Source organism: Sorex araneus, chromosome 1 (assembly GCF_027595985.1).
Source record: "Sorex araneus isolate mSorAra2 chromosome 1, mSorAra2.pri, whole genome shotgun sequence".
Classification (NCBI taxonomy): Eukaryota; Metazoa; Chordata; class Mammalia; order Eulipotyphla; family Soricidae; genus Sorex; species Sorex araneus.
The window spans coordinates 369,631,681-369,655,266 of NC_073302.1; the positions used below are offsets into that span (position 1 = coordinate 369,631,681).

The 23,586-nt window shown below is 41.0% G+C and overlaps 1 protein-coding gene across 1 annotated transcript in view; it reads right to left on the minus strand.

Annotated features, from left to right (window-relative positions):
- DNAH11 (dynein axonemal heavy chain 11) overlaps positions 1-23,586 on the minus strand; it is a 323,685-nt gene that overhangs the window by 257,282 nt on the left and 42,817 nt on the right. Inside the window, exons 10-20 of the mRNA XM_004604267.2 lie at positions 21,305-21,442; positions 20,898-21,022; positions 19,316-19,511; positions 15,254-15,358; positions 14,334-14,726; positions 10,385-10,717; positions 9,516-9,770; positions 9,263-9,432; positions 8,782-9,004; positions 4,646-4,762; positions 4,460-4,546 (exon numbers count right to left, since the gene is read on the minus strand). Coding sequence (XP_004604324.2) covers positions 4,460-4,546; positions 4,646-4,762; positions 8,782-9,004; positions 9,263-9,432; positions 9,516-9,770; positions 10,385-10,717; positions 14,334-14,726; positions 15,254-15,358; positions 19,316-19,511; positions 20,898-21,022; positions 21,305-21,442 — 2,142 coding nt within the window. The remainder of the gene's footprint in view (positions 1-4,459; positions 4,547-4,645; positions 4,763-8,781; positions 9,005-9,262; positions 9,433-9,515; positions 9,771-10,384; positions 10,718-14,333; positions 14,727-15,253; positions 15,359-19,315; positions 19,512-20,897; positions 21,023-21,304; positions 21,443-23,586) is intronic.

Genomic DNA, 23,586 nt, shown 5'->3' on the forward strand with positions numbered 1-23,586 from the left:
AGAACATCTGCTATCGATCCCTGATGGATTAATCTACAAAGTTACATACCTTATATTTTTTTTCTTTCTTTAAAATATATATATATATATATATATTCTGACATTTTCATTTGTCCCTACAGTAGTAGCACATAATTCTTTGTCTCTATTTTCCATCCTGACTTCTCTCTCTCTCCCCCTCCCTGTCTCTCTCTCCCCATTCCCTCTGTCTTTCTCCCTCTCTCTCTCCCCCTCCCTCTGTCTCTTTCGTTCTCCTACCCCCTCTCTCCCTCTTTCTCTTTCTCCTTCTCTTCTTTCCCATCCCCTCCTTTAGATATTGGTTTTCTTGTGACTTCAGCAACTGCTGTTTTGTTGTATATTTGTGAACATGGTTCTGCTTCTGTCTTAAAGAGAGGGCTTTTCAAAATTTCTATTCTACCATATTCCCCAAAGTTGATAGTCCTTTGTATTTCTCTCTAATCAGTTTTCCTATTGCTTATGCTAATTCATAATTCCTAGAAATGCGTACCCAGCTATGGTCACAACTGTTTCCTGGATCTTTGTGTCTGAAAAAATAACAGAAATAACTTAACTTTACCAGGGAATCTCAGTACAAAGTGAGAGATTTACAACTCTGCTTTATTCCTAGAGAGCTAATGTGTCTGTCCTGCTGAGTAAGGTGCCTTGAGTACTAGGTCTTCCATACCTCCAGAATAAACATATACATGACTCTGGTTTAACCTAACTAGATATATATCACTGTATCACTGTCATTCCGTTGCTCATCGATTTGCTCGAGCAGGCACCAGTAACGTCTTCAATATGAGACTTGTTGCTGTTTTTGGCATATCGAATATGCCACGGGGAGCTTGCCAGGCTCTGACATGTTAGGATACTGACATATGAAGCAGGCGAGATATTCTCGGTAGCTTGCCAGGCTCTTCAAGAGGGGTGGAGGAATCGAACCCGGGTCAGCTGTGTGCAAGGGCCAGGTTGGCCCTACCTGCTGTGCAATCGCTTCAGCCCTCACAACTGATACTGGAAGAAAAAAAAAAAAAACAAGAAAGACTTCAAAAAAAAGTCACCAAAAAGCTAAGAAGTATGTTTCCATGAGACCCAGCACTTCCAGTTCTTGATATTTTGGGAGCCCAAAGCCCAAAAACTCTATTCAGAAAAGACATTTTTGCCCTATGTTCATTGCAGCACTATTTAGGATAGCAAAAATCTGAAACAACACTAATTTTCAAGAACAGATGCCTGGATAAAGAAACTGTGGTATGTGTGCGTGTATGTATATGTGTGTATATATGTGTGTATATATGTGTGTATATATATATATATAAAATGGATACATATACATATATGGGCTGGAGCGATAGCACAGTGGTTGGGCTTTCGCCTTTCATGAGGCCAACCCGTGATCGATTCCACCGCCCCTCTCGGAGAGCCTGGCAAGCTACTGAGAGTATGGAGCCCACACAGCAGAGCCTGGCAAGCTACACGTGCATATTGGATATGCCAAAAACAGTAACAATAAGTCTCTCAATGAGAGACGTTGCTGGTACCCGCTCGAACAAATCGATGAGCAACGGGATGATAGTGACAGTGACAGTGATATACATATATATGCATGTGCATATGCATTTGTATATAATATTATGGATTATGTGTATAGTACATATGTGTATAATGTATATATGTATATTACATGTGTGCATGTGTGTATATAATATGCATATGTGTTTATGTGCATATATAATATTCATATATATTATGGAATACTACTTGGCTATAAAATATATTAAACCATGCAATTTGCTGCTACCTAGATAGAACTGGAAGGTATCAGGCTGAATGAAGTCAGATGGAGAGGAAGAGATACAGAATTAACTCCCCCAGGGATGGGATATAAATAAACAAAATAAGTGAATAACAAACTACTACCCAAAGCAAGATAATCTGCGAGGTGGTCTACAGAACTGAGATGACCATGGCAGGGAAACAGCAGGTAGCAGCGGTTCAGAGGGCCCCTGAGACAATGGTGGAGAGAAGCGACCACTCTGATGGAGGGTGTAGGGTTGGTGCACTGAAGCCTGAAACCCTGACATTAACAGCACCTGAAATCACAGTGACTAAATAAGATTTTATTTTATTCTATGTGTATATATATACATATATACATATATATATATATATATCTTTTTGGGTCACACCTGGCGATGCACAGGGGTTACTCCTGGCTCATGCACTGAGAAATTACTCCTGGCAGTGCTCAGGGGACCATATGGGATGTTGGGAATCGAACCTGGGTCGGCCGCGTGCAAGGCAAACACACTACCTGCTGTGCTATCGCTCCAGCCCCCTAAATAAGATTTTAAAGACAAAAGGAAAAATAAGCTACTGCTAGTACATTTCAACATATTCCTTAGGTACAATGATAAATATATCTGATTTGTAAATCTATAATGATAGCATGAAAATGACAAGACACATTAAATGAGAACTACAATATATGTTTACACACATTTCATTGGTTAGCCAAGGAAAAATACCTCCCCATCCACAAATCTGTTCAGACCACCTGCAGTTTATTTACAATCTTTTAGAAACCACAACTCTATTAGCATTTTCTAACCACTCTCTCTTAACAATGTTAACCACTTTTCTTCAGTAAAGTAAAAGAGAAGACATTAGGATAAAGGATAATGATAAATGAACGGCTTCAAGCCAATTGAAATTTATATTCAACCCCAAATTATGTAAGAGTGGTAAAAGTGTAAGTGTGCCAATGGCAAGTTTTACACCAATCTGAAGAAAGGCTACATTCAACACCTGGATAAAGAAAAAACAAAAAAAGTGAATGGGGCCAGAACGATAATATAGTGGCTAGAGCATTTGCCTTACGTGTGGCAGACTCGGGTTCGATCCCCAGCATGCCATCTGGTCCCCCAAGCACTGCCAAGAGCAATTCCTGGGTGCAGAGCCAGGAGTAAAACCCCTAAGCATCTCTGGGTGTGACCTCTGCTCAAAAACTGTGTGGAAGGGGTTCGTGCAATCATACAGCAGGTAAGCTGCTGGCCTTCATGTGGCTAACCCAAGTTTAAGCAGCCCATATGGCTCCTGAGCCTTGCCAGGAGTGATCCCTGAGAGCAGAGTCAGGGGTTAGCCCCAGGTAGGACAGGAAAGTGGAAAACAGCCCAGAAAAACAACTCAAAAACAGAGCAGGAGACAGCGAAGACTGGAGCACATGCGTTGCATGGGGGACCCCTGGGTTTGTTCCCCAGATGGTCTTCTGAGCACTGGAAGCAACACCCCAACATTGAGCCAGATGTAGCATCTGGATGTGGCTCAGGTACCAAAAACAAAACTCAAAAATGCTCCTGAATCTAACCTTCGCAAAGACACTGTCTCATTCCAATGCTATGTAAAGAACGCCTGGGGAAATAGACCATTTTTCAATAAAAGTTCAAACATTTCTTTAAAGTCTCATATCACCATTTTGAATTATTTTCCAGTTGCACCCATTTTTATAGTCAACCCAAACTAATCAGGTCATTATAAATTAGGATCAAATGACTGGATAGTAGTTGTATACAGTTACTAAGTTATCGATATTCTTCCCTATTGTTAAAAATGACAAGCAATACACATAAGAAACACATAATGGTTAAGATTACTAATTTTTAAAATGTAAATAGCTACAACATTTTTGTGTGTGTTTTGTTTTTTAATTTGAAGGGCACATTTGTAACGCTCAGGCCACTCTTGGCTTGGTGTTCAGGAGTTACTCCCAGCAACGCTCAAGGAACCACGCAATGCTGAGATTTAAACCTGGAGCCACAACATGCAAAGCATTCATTCTAGTACTGTATGCCATCACTCTGGCTCCTGGAATTAATATTAGCTTCTCCACTGTGTTATTACCAACATATTACTAAGCTATGTATGGTATCGTTGTCTGAGAAAAGGAGAATAATAGAAACTATATCATAGAAACATTTGAAGAACTGAAAGAAAAAATGTTTAATCTTAGTATAAAGTTCGTGACTCATACACACAAATATATAGTTATATTATTACATACATAATACATGTTAAATATTTTTAAAGAGTCGGGGTTGTTATTTTTACTAGTATGATTACCTTGATGATGAAAATGGCTTGAAAGACACAATTCAAAGCATAATATAAATTGTTTAGGAAAAATTCTCATAATTCAATTTGTCTGGGTCAAGTCCTATAACTAATTGTGAAATTAAGGCAAATACAGCAATACTTAGCATCAAAAATATTGTGTGTATGTGTGTGTGTCGTTTTTGCACATGCATTTTTCTGTTTGTGTGCATGTGCATTCAGTGCCAGAGACAAAACCAGATACATATGTGAGGCTCTACCACTGACCTACATCTCCAGCCCCTAAAATTTATTTTCTAAAATAACAACTATAGCATATACACAAAATAACTGAGATGAAAATTACCTTGTCAAGCACGATATATGGATTTCCTGTATTGAAACCAAGAGGAGCATAGAATCTGAATCTCTCTCTGAACTCGGCCTGCTTTTCCTGCTCAGGGTAGAAAACAAAATCTCAAAGTGAATCTCAAATACCTTCACTCATTCTTATAAAACTGTACATTTAACAAAGAAGTGGGAGCTTACTCACATCAAACAAAACACATTTTTTTCTTATAAGAGTGACTTCAGCATTCTGGAGAGGAGAAACTTTGTGTCTGACTGTGGCTGCAATCTTTTTGGTAGTTTCCCATCTCTCAGGCAATTCCTACAAAAGCAAAGGTGCAAATAGGAAATTACTTCAATGCCTAGAGCAAATCAATACCATGGGACTAAATAATCTTGCTTAATTTAGAGTACCCCATAGGATGAGTGAGTGCTCCCAAACCCATTTTAATAGGAGGAGTTAAAAACAAACAAAAAAAAGAAATAAGAAGAAAAAAGCTAGACAGGGGGCTGGAGCAATAGCACAGCGGGTAGGGCATTTGCCTTGCATGCGGCTGACCTGTGTTCGATTCTAAGCATCCCATATGGTACCCTGAGCACCACCAGGAGTAATTTCTGAGTGCAGATCCAGAAGTAACCCCTGTGCATCATTGGGTGTGACACAAAAAAGCAAACAACAACAACAAAAAAATAAAGATAAAAAACTAGATAGATAGCCGAGGCAGACCCCCTGGTACCTCTGGATTTATACTTTCACTACATCAACCAAAGTTGTGCTCTGCTGTAAGATTTATCTCAGAATAAACAAAAAATCTTTTCAAAATAAACACAATTCTCCAAATGTCTTGCTGTTGGGGGAATAAAATCAAAGGGCTCTGTCAATGACTTCGCTGACTTCTAACAAATTGAAATAGAAAATAGAAGTGAGGGTAAATTTAGCAAGTCAGCAGGTGAAAAAGATGCCCAGAGATCTGGTGGGGTTGAGCTGAAAATGTGCCTGATCTCATTCTTCAGTTCCCTTCTGTTCCCAAAGCTGTATATGTGCTCTTTCTTGATGGAGAGATTGAGTTCTCAGGTTAATTTTTTATAGGCTGGGATTTCTGCAGAAAGAGGAGGTAAAGACAAGGCAAGGTTAATTTCTACTTGATACAGGACAAAAGCAGCAATAAAATAGTTCAGGTAGGAAATTAGCTCCGTTCTCCCTGCCTACAATGCAAATAGGACAACAGCAAGTTATTTTCTTTGAAAGGGCTTTGTGCATAATTGCTATGGAAAAGCATTTCTGTGTCCAGACTAGAAAAGCATTGTTCCCCTGGGTCAGCTCCTGGGACACTGAAATTGTTTTATCACATGAAACCACCCATGGCGATGGGACTCGACTTGCACAGGTGAAGTATAAAAAAAAAAAAGGTTCTAAAGACTTTTGTAACCCTTAATAAATATTGGATGGATGATTTGGTAACCACCAATTATGAAGCACTAGAACACAGTGTCCAGTATAAACTGTGCCTTGAAGTATTGTGTAAGTGACAGAGCACTTGAGTGGCACACACAGGACCGACTCTGCCTGGCTGCGTGTGTGAATTTCCACCAGGGACCCAAAGTCCTTGGGAAGAGACCTCGGTGTCCAAAATCCAAAGCCCATCCAGGAACCAAGATGCTCAGGCGCTAAGCCTTCTCACCCATCCAGCCGGTGCTTCCACCCTTCATCCCACCAACTCTCAACATTGCCATCGGTACAGAGTCTCATTCTTTCCAGGTGATCCCGTGGAACCTAAATATCACATGAGTTCCTCCCGGACTCATGGTCGGGAAGCCGTAGGCTTCTTTCTGTAAGGCACTCAATGAACTCTGGCCCTTGAACACATTGACGCCCATGCTGCAGTTTGTGTCAATCAAACCACATGAGCTACTGGTGGTCCAATCACAGTAGGTTTGCCGACACAAAGAAGCTTCTACCTGATAGGGAAAAATGCTGCTGGAAATCTAAATATCAGAGACCTGAGTGATAGAACAGCGGGTAGGACATTTGCTTTGCATGCAGCCGACCAGTGTTTGATCCCTGGTATCCCACATGGATTCCCAAGTACTGCCAGGAATATTTCCTGTGTGCAGAGCCAGGAGGAGCTCCTGAGCATTGCCAGGTGTGACCAAAAAAAATAAAAAAATTAAAAAACTAAAACATTTATAAAAAGAAATCTAAATATCATCTAACCTCCTAAATCTTTCTCACAGATATGATCCCCACACAGAAGCCACACCAGATCGAAGGCTCCAGAGAACTGACAAGGTTCCAAGAGGCAAAGATAAGTGCGAGGTCCCTGGAGATCCAGCAAGGTTTACCAATGCAGGGTCCAGGTGAGTCTGGGATCTTAAGGAAACTGGATAGTATTCATGAGACTGGAAATGAGCAATGTAAGTTTCTTCACAGGGAAAGAACACAATCATTTCTATAAATTGTAAGTTTTTTTTTTTTTTGCTTTTTGGGTCACACCTGGTGATGCACAGGGGTTATTCCTGGCTCTGTACTCAGAAATTACTCCTGGCAGTGCTCAGGGGATGCGGGTTGGCCATGTGCAAGGCAAATGCCCTACCCATTGTGCTATCACTCCAGCCCCTATAAATTAGAAGTTTAACCTGGTTTCTTGGTACTGGCAATAGGTTGGTGGGACACATCCATGTCTAAGGGGTTTTGAGCATAGGATCAAGAATGGCAAGTGTCTGGAACATATTAAAGACTATCAATGAGAGATAAGGAAGGAGAAACTGAGAGTAATTCTAACAAGTTGCTTCACGTACGATAAAATTGGGGCATCTCCTACATGTCACTTGCCCTGACCGTGAATCTGATTTTCTCCCTCACCAGATAGAATTACTGACACAGCTTTACACCACAGCTAAAAGTGTGTCCTGCATTTGAAATATGAAGAATCTCAGATTTTCATGACTCCCATTACTTAAAGTAGTAAATTAAATTTTTTATGATATATCTTCTGAAGACTATGGTTAAACCTACCCCCTTACCAATAATCTGTGTTATGGCCAGTTTCTTGAATTTAAGCTCCAAGATCTGTCCTAAAATGCATGCAAGTATTTGGAGGTCAGAGAGAGAGAGAGAGTACAGGAGGTGGAATGCTTGCCTTGCATGCTGCTGACCTGGGTTCAATCCCTGGCACTATACAGATCCCCTCATACTACCAGGAGTCATCCCTGAGGGCAGAGCCAGGTTAGCACAGTCAGGTATGATCCTTCCCAAATAAAATACAAAACAAATATGCAAATGTTTCTAAAATATTTATAGCAGGTTCCACTTTAACTACTTAATCTCAGTCTTTCTATGTATTTAAAATATCTGACTCACATAGAATTATATTCTCAGTCCTCAGGGCAGTTTTAAATAAATTTTTTGGGGTGAGGGGGCTGGTTTCTGGGCCACACCTGGTGATACTCAGGGTTTATATACCTGGACTTGTGTTCAGAGATCAGTTTTGGCAGGCTCAGGGGACCATATGGAGTGCCAGGAATTGAACCCAGGCGGGCCAAATACAAGGCAAGGGCCTATCTACTATATAACCACTCTGGTCCCCTAAGTAGATTTTCATAAATCATATAGTAATTCTTCATAGTCTTTATTGCCATAAATCAAATATCTCCTATCTTGTCTTCATAGTCTATCAAGTCTTCATAGTCTTTACAAAAGAGGGCACTTATAAGTAAACTGCTGAATTTGATCCTCACAAAACAAAATGAGACACATAAAACTGAGTAATCATTGTGAAAAAAATTTATAGTTATTCAGAAAGTTAAACATAGAATTACTGTATACCCATAAATCCCACCAATCTTAAGTGTATACTAAACATCAATGAAAACAAATACTCAAAAACTTGAAAGCAAAGTTCATAACAGCAGTATTTGCAATATCCCAGAACTAGAAACAGCACAAGTGAACACCATTAATGACTATAGTACCTTATGGCAGTTTAGCAGGCTGGAGCAATAGCACAAAGGGTAGGGTGTTTGCCTTGCATGGGGCCTACCTGGGTTCAATTCTTCCACCCCTCTCAGAGAGCCTGGCAAGCTACCAAGAGTACCTCCCCTGCACAGCAGAGCCTGGCAAGCTACCCGTGGCGTATTCAATATGCCAAAAACAGTAACAAGTCTCACAATGGAAGCAATAATGGTGCCTGTTCAAGCAAAATCGATGAGAAGCGGGATAACTGTGATGACACTGATACAGCGATGGCAACTTAAAGATGCCAGGAGAAAATAAGGCTAAGAAGTTGGATGCAGGAGACACTTGTTTTATGGCAACTAAGACTAGCTGACCAAGACACTTACCTCTAGTTGAATATAGACTTGCTCAGGCATCATCTGGCCATAGGTTTCCAAGAGTGTGATAGTTTCTTTAAGCGGTTCAAACAGTTCATCCGTAGCTCTCTGTCGGCTTCTTACAGCCAGAAGATGCCCCATGATATCAACTAAACCATCGTGATTGCCTTCACTCAATTCTCTCTGAAGTCCAGCATCTGTCTCCTTGATAAATTCTTGTAGCTCATTCAGACTAATACATATACATATCAATAATAACACACATATGTACATACAAAAATACACCAAGACATAAATTAAGCTCCTTAAACATTCAGAAGCATATGTCACACATATGATTGAATGCTATTTTAATTATTTGCCTAATTCGAAATTAGCCATTCTACTATAAAACTGGCCATTGTAATGCTCTTAAAAGAAATATTTCAATTTTAGAAGGCAATTAGATATTAAAGGTTAGAACTACAAATATCAATGTGCAGGAAAGTACCTGTCGATGACAAATCTCAGAAGATGCTCCTGAAACATCCAGCTCCATTTCTTAATGGTGTTCAGCAAGTTCATTTTGAAGGGCTTCATGTCCACCTTGAACCAACTATCGAACACTCGGAAGTCATCAAACTTGCTCATCTGGACATACAAAGCTTCATAAATGTCAATCTGTAATTGGGGAGAAACATCATCAACACCCAAATCCAATTCAAAGTCTGTAACTACATTAAAGAGCTAAGGGTTTCCCTTGCCTGTTCTTTGAACTGTTGCAGCGTGGGGGGCTGTTCAGGAATTTCATCATTGGCATGAGCGTCTATCTCCTCAGATGACAGAGTTTGGCCATACAGGAGAAAATGCTTCAGAAACTCAGCTCGGTCATCCACCCAGAGGTAAGCATACGTGTCCAAGGTATTTCTAAAGTCCAAGACTTTGTTGATGACATCCGACACTCTTTTCATTATCTCTTGCCTGACCTCTGCCAGGCCAGTCATGTTATCCATGTCGTTCTAAAGGAGAGGAAACCCGAGCACTTATGCAAGCCAGCCCGGCTCTGTCCATAACAGTACCCAAGGCAATTTTTCAAAGGGACACTGATGGATAAAATAAACCCCCATGGCACTTTTTTCTCTTATTTTTAAATCTTTTTTAAAGGATTAAATCACCACGAGAAATACAGTTACAAGTTCATAACTGAGTTTCAGCCGTACAATGTTCCAGTACCATCCCTTCACAGGTGCACAAGTCCCATAACCAAGGTCCCCAGTTTTCCTTCAGCTGCCTGATCCCCACCCCTGCAGCCTGCCTCTACGGCAGACACTTCCCTCTAACTTTCAGGCATTGCGGTTTGCAATACTGTTATTGAAAGAATATCACTTTACCTCCTTTCAGCACTCAGCTTTTGTGCAGAGGGATAATTGCCAACTACCATTGTCACAGAGGTCCCTTCTCTGTCCTAACTACATTCCCCCTCCCCTTCTGTGGCAAGCTTCCTACCGTGGACCAAGTCCTCCTAGAAACAATGGCATGTTTTTCAAAATCTACTTTGCGTAAACTCATGACTCCCGTAATTTGTTTTTGAGCCACTAATAGGAAAGCTGCTTTCCATTTACAAAGGAAATACCTGATAATTTGCTATTTCCAGATGTTCTGCTACACGCTTCATCTGGGCAGACATTCGGAAACTATTGCAAAGCATTTCTTCTACCAAGTCATAGAAGCCATCACCAGCCTCTTTTTCTAAAGATGGCTTAAACAGAATCTCAGGGGGCATTAAGATCATTTGTGCTTGAAAAAATGGTGCAGGTTTCAGTTGTTTCTCTGTGTTCATCAGAAAAAAGTCTAAGTCGTGCATTATAGCTTGAAAAAATCCTTCCACCACGATGTCATCAATGAATTCTACATAAATCTTCCACGTATCCAAAGAAGGATTGGCCTTAAAGAGCTTCCTATTTTCCTAGAAACATATAAGTGTTAATAGGTGAGGTGTTACTCCTGAAATGATTAGCATAAAATAAAACCTTTCTATCAAATGGCTCTTAAAGAAAAGTCTGCATTTTTGAGGTTAATATAGGGATATTGAAGTACTAGTCTGTAGAACCTTAAGCTGGTTAGTAAAGATCAAAAAAGGATTTTGAAACCTTTAGTTCATTCATAAGATACATTCAAAAGTCATTATTTTAAAAAAGAAAAATCAGGGCTAAAGAGATAGCACAGGAGCCAGATTGATGGTATAGCAGGTAAGGGCACTTGCGTTACATGCAGAAAATCCAGGTTTGATCCCTGGCATCCCATGTGGTGCCCTGAGCACTGCCTGAAGTGATTCCTGAGTACAGAGCTAGGAGTAAATCCTGAGCATCACCTGCTGTGGTCCAAAATTAGAAAGAAAGAAAGAAAGAAAGAAAGAAAGAAAGAAAGAAAGAAAGAAAGAAAGAAAGAAAGAAAGAAAGAAAGAAAGAAAGAAAGAAAGAAAGAAAGAAAGAAAGAAAGAAAGAAAGAAAGAAAGAAAGAAAGAAAGAAAGAAAGAACAACAAACAAAAAAATAAAAATCCCCAAAAGCAAAATGCAAAAAAGGTAGAAGAGGGGTTGAGGTGGTTGCAGGCAGTTTCCAGCTTCCCCCCAGGGTTCATTCCCTAACCCACACTGCAGTGCTTTGGGACAGTGGGGGAGTCCAATCTCTTTGCTCTCCCAGATGACAGAGGCCAGGGCTGGAGGACCAAACCTGTCCAAAGAGAAGATTCCCCTGTAAAAAGGAAGCTCAGAAGAACATGCAAACAAGCTAATTCTTTCAGTCCAGCCCTTCCTTAAGAAAATTAAAACTAGAGGAATCAGCTTCCCGTCTATCATCTGTATCTTCCCCTATGAACACCAGGTTCCCTACGACCCTTCCCATCCTCTGCTGCTACATATCAACTCGCCTTGCTCTGATCTTACGTGAGTTTCCACTTGGGCATGTTAAAACCTCATTGCCTCCAAGACTTTCCCTCAACAAAAATTTCCCCCATATTTTAGGTTATTCCAATCAACACACGAACACCCTGCAACTTCAAAACCTACGGAAAACTATAAAAGACTCCCCAACACTGACATCCAGGCCTCAGGGACTCCCCAGATCTCTTGGTGTCAGCCAAAATAACTAACAAATATAAGCAATTCATCCTACTTCCTCTTTTTCCTCACTAGTCTGGCTTCTTTCCTGACACATCCTCCCTGTCTCCAGCTCACGTCACCTGCTCTGATGGGTAGTATCAGTCTTCACATTCAAGTCTGATGTCAGAACTTCTCAAAATTCCCTCTTCATTTGGTTTCCTAGGCAAGATCACCTGTGATTTTTCCTTCTCTTTTTGCTGGATCCTTCTCCTTTCTTGGTCCCTGTGCTGGGACCTTGTCCTCCCCTCGGTCTCAGAGACAACTTCAAGGCCAGTGTCCAGATCTCTATCTCCTTTCGATCCCCACATAAGATCATCTACAGCAACACCTCCCTTAACAGGTAGCGCCAGTCAGGCAGTGACAGAGATGCACAGTTCCTAGAGCTAGATGTGCCCCTCCCACAGCAATAAGGAAATTTCATTCTTTCTGTCGCTCAAACCTTCACCCCTTCAAAGCTATCATTGGGGCTGGAGCAATAGCACAGCGGGTAGGGCATTTGCCTTGCACACGGCCAACCTGGGTTCGATTCCCAGCATCCCATATGGTCCCCTGAGCATCGCCAGGAGTAATTCCTGAGTGCAGATCCAGGAGTCACCCCTGTGCATCACTGTGTGTGATTCAAAAAGAAAAAAAAACTATCACTGACTTTTCTCTCCTGACTCATCACCGGCAACCTTTACATTGACTCTACATTCCCAGTCCATCCGGCTTCTGACTGCTTTGATCACTACCATCCTGATCACTACCTCACATTTTCTCATCTAAATTATTAGAATAAGACAGGTCCTGTCTCCCACCTCCTGGCTCCACTGAGGTTTACATTCCACAGGGAACTCTTTGAGCAGAGTCCCTGGCTGCTATTTACTCTCAATGTAAGGGCCAAAGTTCTCGTAACCAACCAGTGCTCTGTGTTCTTAGTCATTTGGGATTTGTTTTGTTTTGTTTTGGTTTGGTTTGGTTTAAATCCCTCTCTTCCTACAACTATTCCCCGGCAAATACTGTTGTAGGCATGATGGCTTTCAAGCCAATCTTCAGACAGGTCAACCATGCTTTACTTCAAAGCTTCTTCCTGGGCCAATGGTTCAATGGACTGGAGTGCTTGCTTTGCATGTCAAAGGCCAGGGTTTGGTTTCTGACATTGCACGGTCCCCTAGGCACCACCAAGAGTGACCCTCAAGCTGGGAACTTTGAGTAAGTAACCCTGAGCACTAAACATTTAAACATTTTTTTTTAATGTCTGCATTTTTCAGTCTCTGGCACACCAAGCTTCTCCAGACACCCACCCGGTTCGCGCTGTGAACTGCCACTGCAGAAACAAGACCATGGTAAAAAGACTCTTCCCGTCCCCTCATCTAAAATGCCTCCCCCCATACCAATTCCCACCGCACCTGTCCAGCTTCATTGCTCTCCACTGTTCTCATGATCTTATTGCTTAGGTGTTGCTTTTTTCTCCCTCATGCAAGTTTCAAGGAACAAAGGGCACTCTGGGGTTCTTGGTTTCCCCTTTCTGCTGTTTTGTGGCTGCTGTTCTTTTCTCTTCTTAAATTGATCACCCTTTGGACCAGAGCAGTAGTACAGCAGGTAGGGTGCTTACCTTGCTCCAAGTCTACCTTGGTTCTATCTCCAGCACCCCATGTGGTCCCAGAAGCCCACCAGGAGTGATCTCTGAGCTCAGCCCAGGAATAAGTCCTAAATGCCACTGGATGTTACCCCCAAGCAAAGAATCAAATAAATGCTTCCAGCCCTAGACCCCAGCTATACAGGTGATGTGGGAGAGTGGTATAGCTACAAATCTGAATCATAAATCCAATAACCCTGTAATTATGAGACCTAAACTATAGCTAATGAACTTTGAAATGTACCTCTCAGTTTGTCAGGCCAGAGTGTGGTGGAGAGGACAAGGGGAGAGGGCAGGAGGGAGCATGGGAACTCTGGAGGCGGGAAGTTGACACTGATGGTAGGATTGGTGTTGGAATATTATATGCCTAAGACTCATCTATCAGTCATTTTGTAAATCATGCCTCTTTAATTTCAAAAATTTTTTTTTAAAGATTAATAGCTCTAGAACAGAAGTTATTACTACAGTTCCCAAAACTGTAGTGGACTCCAGATGTGCAGTCAGGACAGCTGTTAACAGGGCGAGCTGCAAGTAGCACTGGAAAGATACCAAAGCTGTGACAACGGTCAGGATTCACCTTTCTCCTTCATCAAAAAGCAGCTCCCATTCTATTCTCTTCCACAAGAATTTGGACCATGAGAGTTATAAGAATTCCAGGCATGTTAACCAAATTCCTCCCATTTTTCAAGGCTGAGCAAAACCACGTAAAAAGCCCTTTTTTGGCCCACGACAGGAATCCTACGTTTCAGGTTAAGTGCATTGCCCTTTCCTTCTAAACTAGAGGAAAAGACAATCTATGAATTACCTCGACCAAGTGGTGGATCTTGCAGCCGTCTTCCTGGATGAGTTTGTATTTTTTAGTGAACAAATCACCTTTGTCCTCCAACATCAAGGCCGCGTCCCTCCTGTGCTCCCTCCTGGGGAGGAGTGGGCACTCGGCCCAGGCCCTCAGAGTGTGCTGGATCTCCTTCACGTTGCTCTGGGTGCGCTCGACTCTGCGCTCCAGCTCGGCGGTGGCTGTTCTCACCCTCTCAATGTACCCCCAGCAGTCGTGCTGCCACGTCAGCGAGGTCGAGGCTGCTCGGAGCTGCTCATCCAGAGCCCTCAGCTCCCCTTCGATCAGCGGATATTCAACTTCCAGGAGCGTCTGCTTCAGCTTATTGTAGCCTTGCACAAGAAGCTCAAGATTTCCAATGTACTGTGCAAGGGAAAATCCCCAAATAAACAAAGTTACCTGTGCTGTCTTAAGCATCATTGGCCCACAGAGGAGCAATTAAAAATCGATGTGTTTTCAGGCGGAGAGACAGTACAGTGGGTAAAGCACATGGCCTTGCACACAGTCGACACAGGTTCAATCCCTTGTATCCCAAAATGGCCCCCTGGCCCATCTTTAGGGATCCCTCAGCACAGAGTAAGTCCTGAGCACAACTGGGTGGGGCCCCAAAACAAAACCAAAAATTTGATTTGCTTTCATATTCAAAATCTGCCCAACCTCTAAACACACAAACCGGGGGCTGGAGCTATAGTGGGTAGCTATAGTGGGTACAGTGGGTAGGGCATTTGTCTTGCACGTGGCCGACTCAGGTTCAATCCCTAGCATTCCATATGGTCCCTTGAGCACTGCCAGGAGTAATTCCTGAGTGCATAGTCAGGAGTAACCCCTGGGCATCACTGGGTGTGACCCAAAAAAGCCAAAAAAATAAATAAATAGGTAAACACACAAACCTTTAAAATGGTGTTTCTTTTTTCAAAGATAGCTAGTGCCGAATGCGGAATGTCTGACTTCTTCAGCATCAAAAGGTATTTTACTTCTCTCAATACAGCTACTAGCTTTTTAAAGAAAATCAAGAGTTTTACCTATATTAAAATATTATTTTAACACAAGCTAAAAATCAAAACTTTTAAGCTTTTTAAAAATTATTTCCATAGCGTCAAACTGTTGCAATAACGATACCTGTTTATGAGAAGGAAAAACATTTTCACAGAAAATGAAAGTATAAATGAAGGAACTGGCTGTAGACTATGTATCACTGTTACAGAAAAGTTTCAGCAAAACACAGTGGCATATGCATACTCAGACCTCTAATGCAAAGTCAAAACACCTCCCTCTTTGCTTGGTATTGTCATTCTTGTAGAAAAATACAAATTTGTTCTAAGGTGACTGAAATAAAAGAGAGCAATCTTTCTGTGTATACTACCAATTTTGTGTTGTTTACTTATTGACAATTTTATCATTAAGAACATTAAGTGCTTTAAAAACTGCATCCGACTGAACCAAGAAGCTTAGGAACACATGACACACTCATATGCACACACCATATTCAATGATGCTGTTCTGGTTATGTTTCTATTTTTAAAATGTATCATTGAAAGATTTTAAGCTGTATCTATAGCCATAACTCCCATCTCCCCCAAAGCCCTATGATTTTTATTGAGTAATCTTCAAAGGCAAGTGATTTGGGGGAACACCAAGTCATATTGTAGCAGAAATCACTGTCTCCCTAAGTCATGGGTTCTGAGCAGACTGTACATGCAATAAAATTAGTATACCAATTCCCATTTTATTTCATTCCATATTAACTAACACAATAGATTTTGAATCTATATAATTCCTTTGGGTAAAAATCATAAGGATTATCCCTAAAGAATTTTTAGCGATTTCATTTCTATAACTTGAGTTTACAAAATCATAAGGGAAAGAGACTCCTCAGTTGTCTGGATCAGCATTTCTCAGTTGCAAACAGAATAACTCAATACTTCAATACTTCATAGCCATGGGGTGAAATCATGTAAGAGGAGGACTACGGGATGAGATTAGGAGGCCAACTAGTATGAAAGGGAAGTCACAGAAAGTAACCAAGTTTGTAAGAGGACCATGGCTAGAAAACAATGTGACTATTCTAGCACACACACACACAGCACAGCACACACATCTGTGCACTGAAGTTTACCAAAAAAATAATCAGTGATATTATAATTTTAGGGAAAAGATGAGAATTTGAATGTAGATTATGACCAGCTACCCCAATAAAGCTAACTTTCCCAGATCCTAAGCATGCTTTTAGAGTACTGTGAAGACAGGGAAATAACCAGAAGTAGATTTATGTTTATTATCTAAAAATTTAACCATATATTTAAAAATTATTTTGTCAGGGAAACTTCTAGGATAATATTCATATCCGATTTTACTTTTCTGCAAAGCCTCTAATTGCATAGGGAAACACAAAAGAAAATTTATTTTATATGTCCTATCTAGCATTGCAGAGGATGCTTATGTAGAAGAAATTCATGGCAGGCTAAAGAGTGAGACCTAGTGTCTGAGTGCATAGATGTGGGAGGCTGGGGTTGATCCCCTGAGCACTGTCAGGAGCAACTACCATGCACAGAGCAGTAAGTAGTCCCTGAGCAACACCAGGAAGCTCCTTCCCCCAATATATGTACAGGTGTACATATATGTATACACATATTATATATGCATATTCATTATATTATATGTAACAGAAATATATCATTTCTACTAGTTTTCATACTTTACATAACAAAAGATGGTTCAATAATGGTATTGTTAATCTGCATTATTAATATCAGTTTTCCCATTTACAAGTTGCTTTATATTTTTTGAAATTTTTTTTAACAACATCAATTTAACCAACATGTTCACCTTTCTTGTCCCTCTGAAATGAAAGTTTACCATTGTCTACCTAAAGCATGGCAGAAATTCTGTGGCTTTCCCAAATTTTTTTCTTTGTCTTGTTGGGTCACACCCGGTGCTGCTCAGGGGTTATTCCTGGCTCTGCTCTCAGGAATTACTCCTCATGGTACTTGGGGGACTATATGGGATGCCGGGAATAAAACTAGAATCAGCCACATGGAAAGCAAACACCCTACCCATTGAACAATCACTCCAGCCCCTCCCCAAATTTTAATGTATGAAAGTTCAAAAATACTGACATCAAATGGCCAAAGCCACAGAAAAAATGTTCTGCATTGCTAACCATCAGGGATACACAAACCAAAACAACAATGAGATATCATCTCACACCACAGAGACTGGCACACATCAAAAAGAACAAAAACAACTAGTGCTGGTGCAGATGCAAGGAGAAAGGGACTCTCATTCATTGCTGGTAGAAATACCAACTTTTAGAAAACAATATGGGCATTCTCAAAAAACTAGAAATTGACCTTCCATACAACCCAGCAATACCACTTCTGGGAATATATCCCGGGGGTCCAAAAACACACTGCAGAAAAGCCATCTGCTCTTCTATGTTCACATTACCACTGTTCACAATAACCAAGTGCCCAAGAACAGATGACTGGATAAAGAAACTAAGGTACATCTAAACAATGGAATACTACACAGCCACCAGGAAAAATGAAGTCATAAAATTTGCTTATAAATGAATGGACATGGAGATATAATGCTGAGTGAAATAAGTCACAGAGGGACAAACACAGAATGATTGCACTCACTTGTGGGATATAGGAAAACATATCGGGGGTGGGGGGAATGCAGCAATGGTAAAACAGGTAGGCTGTTTGCCTTGCCTGTTGGCTGTTGGCCAACTGGGGTTCAAATCCTGGCATTTTCTATGGTCCCCCCAAACACCGCAAGGAGTAATTCCTGAGTGCAGAACCAGAAGTAACACCTCAGTATTTTCAGGTGTGAGCCAAAAAGCCAAAAAGAAGGGAAAAAATCCACACAATATGAGACTAATACTTAAGGACAATAGAAACAATGGCCAGGAGGATTGGTGGATGGTTGGAAGCTTGCACCCATGGTTGCAGGTGGATGGCTGGGGGAGAAGGCAGTTGGAGTAGAGAAGGAAACACTATGACAACGATGGTTGGAAGTGATCACTCTGGACAAGAACTGGGTGCTGAAAGTAGGTAAAGGAACAAACATAATAACCTTTTAGTATCTGTATTGCAAACCATAAAGCCCAAAAGGAGGAGGAGAGGGAAAGAGAGAGGGAGAGGGAGAGGGAGAGGGAGAGGGAAAGGGAGAGGGAGAGGGAGAGGGAGAGGGAGAGGGAGAGAGGGAGAGAGGGAGAGAGGGAGAGAGGGAGAGAGGGAGAGAGAGAGAGAGAGGGAGAGAGAGGGAGAGAGAAGTGTCTGCCACAGAGACAGGTTGGTGGGGGGAGTGAGGGGGAAACTGGGGATATTGGTGGTGGGAAATGTACAATGGTGAAGGGATGGGTGTTGGAACACAGTGTGACTGAAACCAATTGATGAAAACTCTGTAATTGTGTATCTCATGGTGATTCAATAAAAAGTAAAAACCTGGTATCTGCGTTACAAATATTATTCAAACTATAATTTATTCAAACCATAAATTATATGATAAAAGCCAAATGATTCAATAAGTTGAATATTTATTGTTGTCAATGGTCACAGATTATGCTTCAAACACAGAACACAAATAATAAAATGGATCCTGTTCTCAACTCAGTATCCAGTGAAGGTGGGAAAAGTTAATAATTACAAGGTAAAACAAAAAAGTAATTAAAATATAATTTGGATATCAGCGGGTCTGGGCACTTTGGTGGTGATGAGATATAGTAACATTGTATATCTAAAACATAAATATTAACACTATTGTAGCTGTGTTACCTCACCAACACAAAAATAATCACTTGGGAAACAAATCACTGTAAGAATGAACTATTGAAGGTTGTTTATAGTCTATTTCTCATAGCATTGGCATTTGCCCTCAAATCCTATGAATATACATAGGGTAGAAAGTGCTATTTATAAAACACTTTAGAAACATCAAATCCTTACCTTTGAGTCAAAGTTGACACAAAGAAGCCCATTTATGGCACTGAATTTAACCAATGGTTGATTCAAATTGAATTCGCAAATTTCATCCACGTTACTTTTCCACTCATTATAGATATGATTTTCAAATTGGCCTAACAAAGTTGTCATTTCAACATACTTCTGATAAACTAAGGCATCGTCAGGACTTCCCAAGAATCTGTAAGAATATGGTTTTTGTACTTTACTACATATTAGACAGTCATTGTTGCTTTAATACAACACACAATAGAAAATACAGTAAAATACATTGTGCAAACAGAATGAGAAATTATAAAAGTCAAATAATCCTTCTGAGTTGTTTTTGCTTCAAAACATATAATAATTAAGTGAATGAAGGACACTGGAGTGGGAATGGTGTGGGAACATTGCATGCTAAAAATCTAATTATGAATGACTTTGTCAGCCACAGCAACTAAATTTAAAAAAGAAGGAATAAGGGGCTGGAGCAATAGCACAGCGTGTAGGGCACTTGCCTTGCATGCAACCGACCCGGGTTCGATTCCCAGCATCCCATATGATCCCCTGAGCACCGCCAGGGGTGATTCCTGAGTGCAGAGCCAGGAATAAACCCTGTGCATCGCCGGGTGTGACCCAAAAAGCAAAAAAAAAAAAAAAAGAAGTAATGAGGGGCTGGAGTGATAGCACAGCAGGTAGGGCATTTGCCTTGCATGCGACTGACCTGGGTTCGAATCCCAGCATCCCATATGGTCCCTTGAGCACCACCAAGGATAATTCCTGAGTGCATGAACCAGGAATAACTCCTGTGCATTGCCAGATGTGACCCAAAAAGCAGAAAAATAAAAAAAAAAAGAAGAAGGAATGAAAGGGAAAAAAATAAATTGTAACACCAAAGATTTTCCTGAATGCCAGTTACAAGTTTCCAGTTTGTACAACAAATAAAGAAAGAAAGGCATGTGGGGCTGGAGTGATAGCACAGCGGGTAGGGCATTTGCCTTGCAAGCAGCTGACCTGGGTTCGATTTCCAGCATCCCATATGGTCCCCTGAGCACCGCCAGGAGTAATTCCTGAGTGCAGAGCCAGGAATAACCCCTGTGCATCGCCAGGTGTGAACAAAAAAAATAAATAAATAAAAAAGGCACGTAGGGGCTGGAGCGATAACGCAGCAGGTAGAGCGGTTGCCTTACATGCAGCTGACCTGGGTTCGATTCCCAGGTTCCCATATGGTCCCCTGTGCACTGCCAGGGGTAATTCCTGAGCGCATCACCTGGTGTGACCCAAAAAGCAAAAAAAAGAGAGAAAGGCATGTAAAGTCTACAAAGTAGGAGTGTTAGTGATTGGAGGAAAGAAAATGAACATCAACAAAACAAGCAGGTCCTGTTGGTGAAAATGAAGAGTGAAAACAATTATCTGAAAACATTGGGAAATACAAAGTCAAGAGTCCTGCTCGACACCATCATAGCGATGAACATAAACAAAACCACAGAGATAAATTGTTCTCAAAAAGCATAGCCCAAAGTGCTAAAATGAATAATGATCTCAATCATTCGGGTCATTTTACCATGAAATATGACCAGCTACTTACAGATAATGGAGTGATGCAAAGTTTGACCAAAATGTCTGAAGTCGTTCAAGAACCTCTTTAGCCCATTTGATATTTCCTGAGGTAAATGGCATATTCTTGTTAAGAACTACATTTCCCTGTTCAATCTGCAAATTGATATTGTGGTGAAGAATAAGACAGACATTTAATCAACATGCATTCCATCGCTGTAAGCAAAGGTTCATTTGGGTACTTTCACAGTACTAGTAATAAAACATATGTGCAATGTAATTTGATATGTTCTTAATCTCCATGAAGAAAGCCAATTAAATACATGAATAAAGATTTCAGTGTCTCTAATCTTCATACATGTTGAAATGTATTTCTATTTTAGTGTCCTCACCCACAAAGTCGATATGTGGCCATGTTCATCTTCATGCCCCACTTACCTGCTTCATGTGTTCATTATACAATTGTTTACACATATCCAACTCTGCATCAAACATGTGCACAAGTGTGCTGTAATGTGGGCTAAAAATTTCCATAACAACTGGTTTCTCTAGAAAATTCCCAAATATGGTCAAAAGCTATGAAAAAAAAATCAAGTGAAAGAAAGGTTAGGACCTATGCATTTTTAACACAAATACTCAACTCACTACTTGCCCCATTCAAATGTTGACATCACAAGAGATAGAAAACAATCTACAACCCTACAAACACCCTGCAGCATTTCCAAATCTAAAACCTACAGTTCTTGCCCTCTCCAATAGTGTAAATGGAAAGTCATTTCTCTCCCAGGAAGAAAATGAGAGCAATCAAAAAAGAACTACTGTCTGCCAGCTACCTCTGCACAGAGATAGCACTTCTGGTTGGGTGTCCTGAAATATTTTAAATGTTATGTGGATTCTAAAAACAGCTGCAATTTGAGGACCTGAAGGTCTTACCACAATTAATAATCTACAGCAGCTTCCCTGGACCATGACCACACAAGTTCCACACAATACAGCCTGCTCACCCCCAGCAGTGTGGCCTGGGGCACAAGAGTGACCCATTCCGGTACAAGGACTCCCCAGGCAGCCAGTTCCTTTGATGTGCAGGTTCCCACTCAAAGCAAATGCCTGGAACTAATTACAGTCTCTTTCTCAGAAAGATAATCAGGACCTAGTAGGTTGGGCCATGCTGGCAAACAGCAAAGACTTCACCAGCAGAGGAAGCCAGTGGGATGCAGGTGGGACAGGGAAAAGCCAAAGAAGGACTGAAACAGGATTGCTTACTAGTCAGCAGTGCAAAGGCCCACAACTCCCCCTCCCCCCCTTCCTTTACCTCATACCTCTGCATCTCAAAGCAAACCCCCTAGATTTGTCTTATTTTCTGCTCTATGGGGTTCTTCTGTGTTCGAGTACCAGACAGCTTTCCTTACAACCAAAAGCATGTAAATAAAACATATTTCTGCGTAACTAAAGTTTATGTCATGCTGATGATGTGCCAGGAAAGACATTCTAAAAGCCATAAAAATGTTGCTATTCCAGGTTCCAGACAAGGAAATGGAGCGATGAGCTGGGAGTGACTTGCCCAAATTCACAAGTGGCAGAGTTGGTGACTGACACCAGGCAGTCTGGCTCTGAGAGTGTGTGCTTCCCTGTGCCAATTCGTAACTACTAAGGCACCACTGAAAATTATTTTGAAGAGACCGGATCAATAGTACAGTGGGCAGGGCACTTGCCTTGCACACGGCTGACCCAGGTTCGATCTCCAAGCATTCCATATGACTTGCTGATCACTGCCAGGAGTAATTACTGAGTGCAGAGCTAGGAATAAGCCCTAAGCAGCACTGGGAGTGGTTCAAACCACCCCCAAAAATCAACTTAAGTGGTTAAGGCATTTGCCTTGCATGCAGCTGAGCAGGGTTTGATCTCCAGCACCACATATGGTCCCCAGATCATGGCTAGGCGTGACCCTTGAGTATATTCAAGAGGAGTACCACCCCGTGTGGTCCAAAAACAAAGGGAAAAAAAATTCAATTTGCTTATTCTGTGGTATTCATAACATTATTTATTAGAACGCTATATAGATATTTCATTCTTTTAAAAATATTGTTTCTTCAAATTAACTGGATATGATTCATTGTATCACACTGTATCACTGTCATCCCATTGCTCATCCATTTGCTCAAGTGGGCACCAGTAACATCTCTATCGTAAGACTTGTTGTTACTGTTTTTGGCATATCAAATATACCATGGCTAGCTTGCCAGGCTCTGCCATGCGGGAGAGATACTGTCGGTAGCTTGCCAGGCTCTCCGAGAGGGGTGGAAGAATCAAACACAGGTTGGCTGTGTGCAAGGCAAATGCCCTACCCACTGTGCTATTTATCCAGCCCTGGATATGATTAATGTGAAAAAATTATATATATCAACAAGTATGCCCAAAGGAAGGAGCTTCATTATTTTTCTTTGTTAAGTAAGTGTTTCCCCAAAAATTTGCTTTCTTCAGAAAACAGCTTGGTAGTAATATTTTGTAAACATTCCCCAACAATATATTCAATGAAAACAAAAATCAACATAATGAAAAACTTATAAAAATGTAACTCTAACCAGATTTCAAAGATCAATTTAGGCAAATACATTCTGCCCCCTCCCTTTGTATTAATATTAATCATGACTCCAAAAATAGCTGAAGGCATTTATGTTTGCTTGGTTACCTGTTCCCTGGCAAAATACAAGTTATTTCCT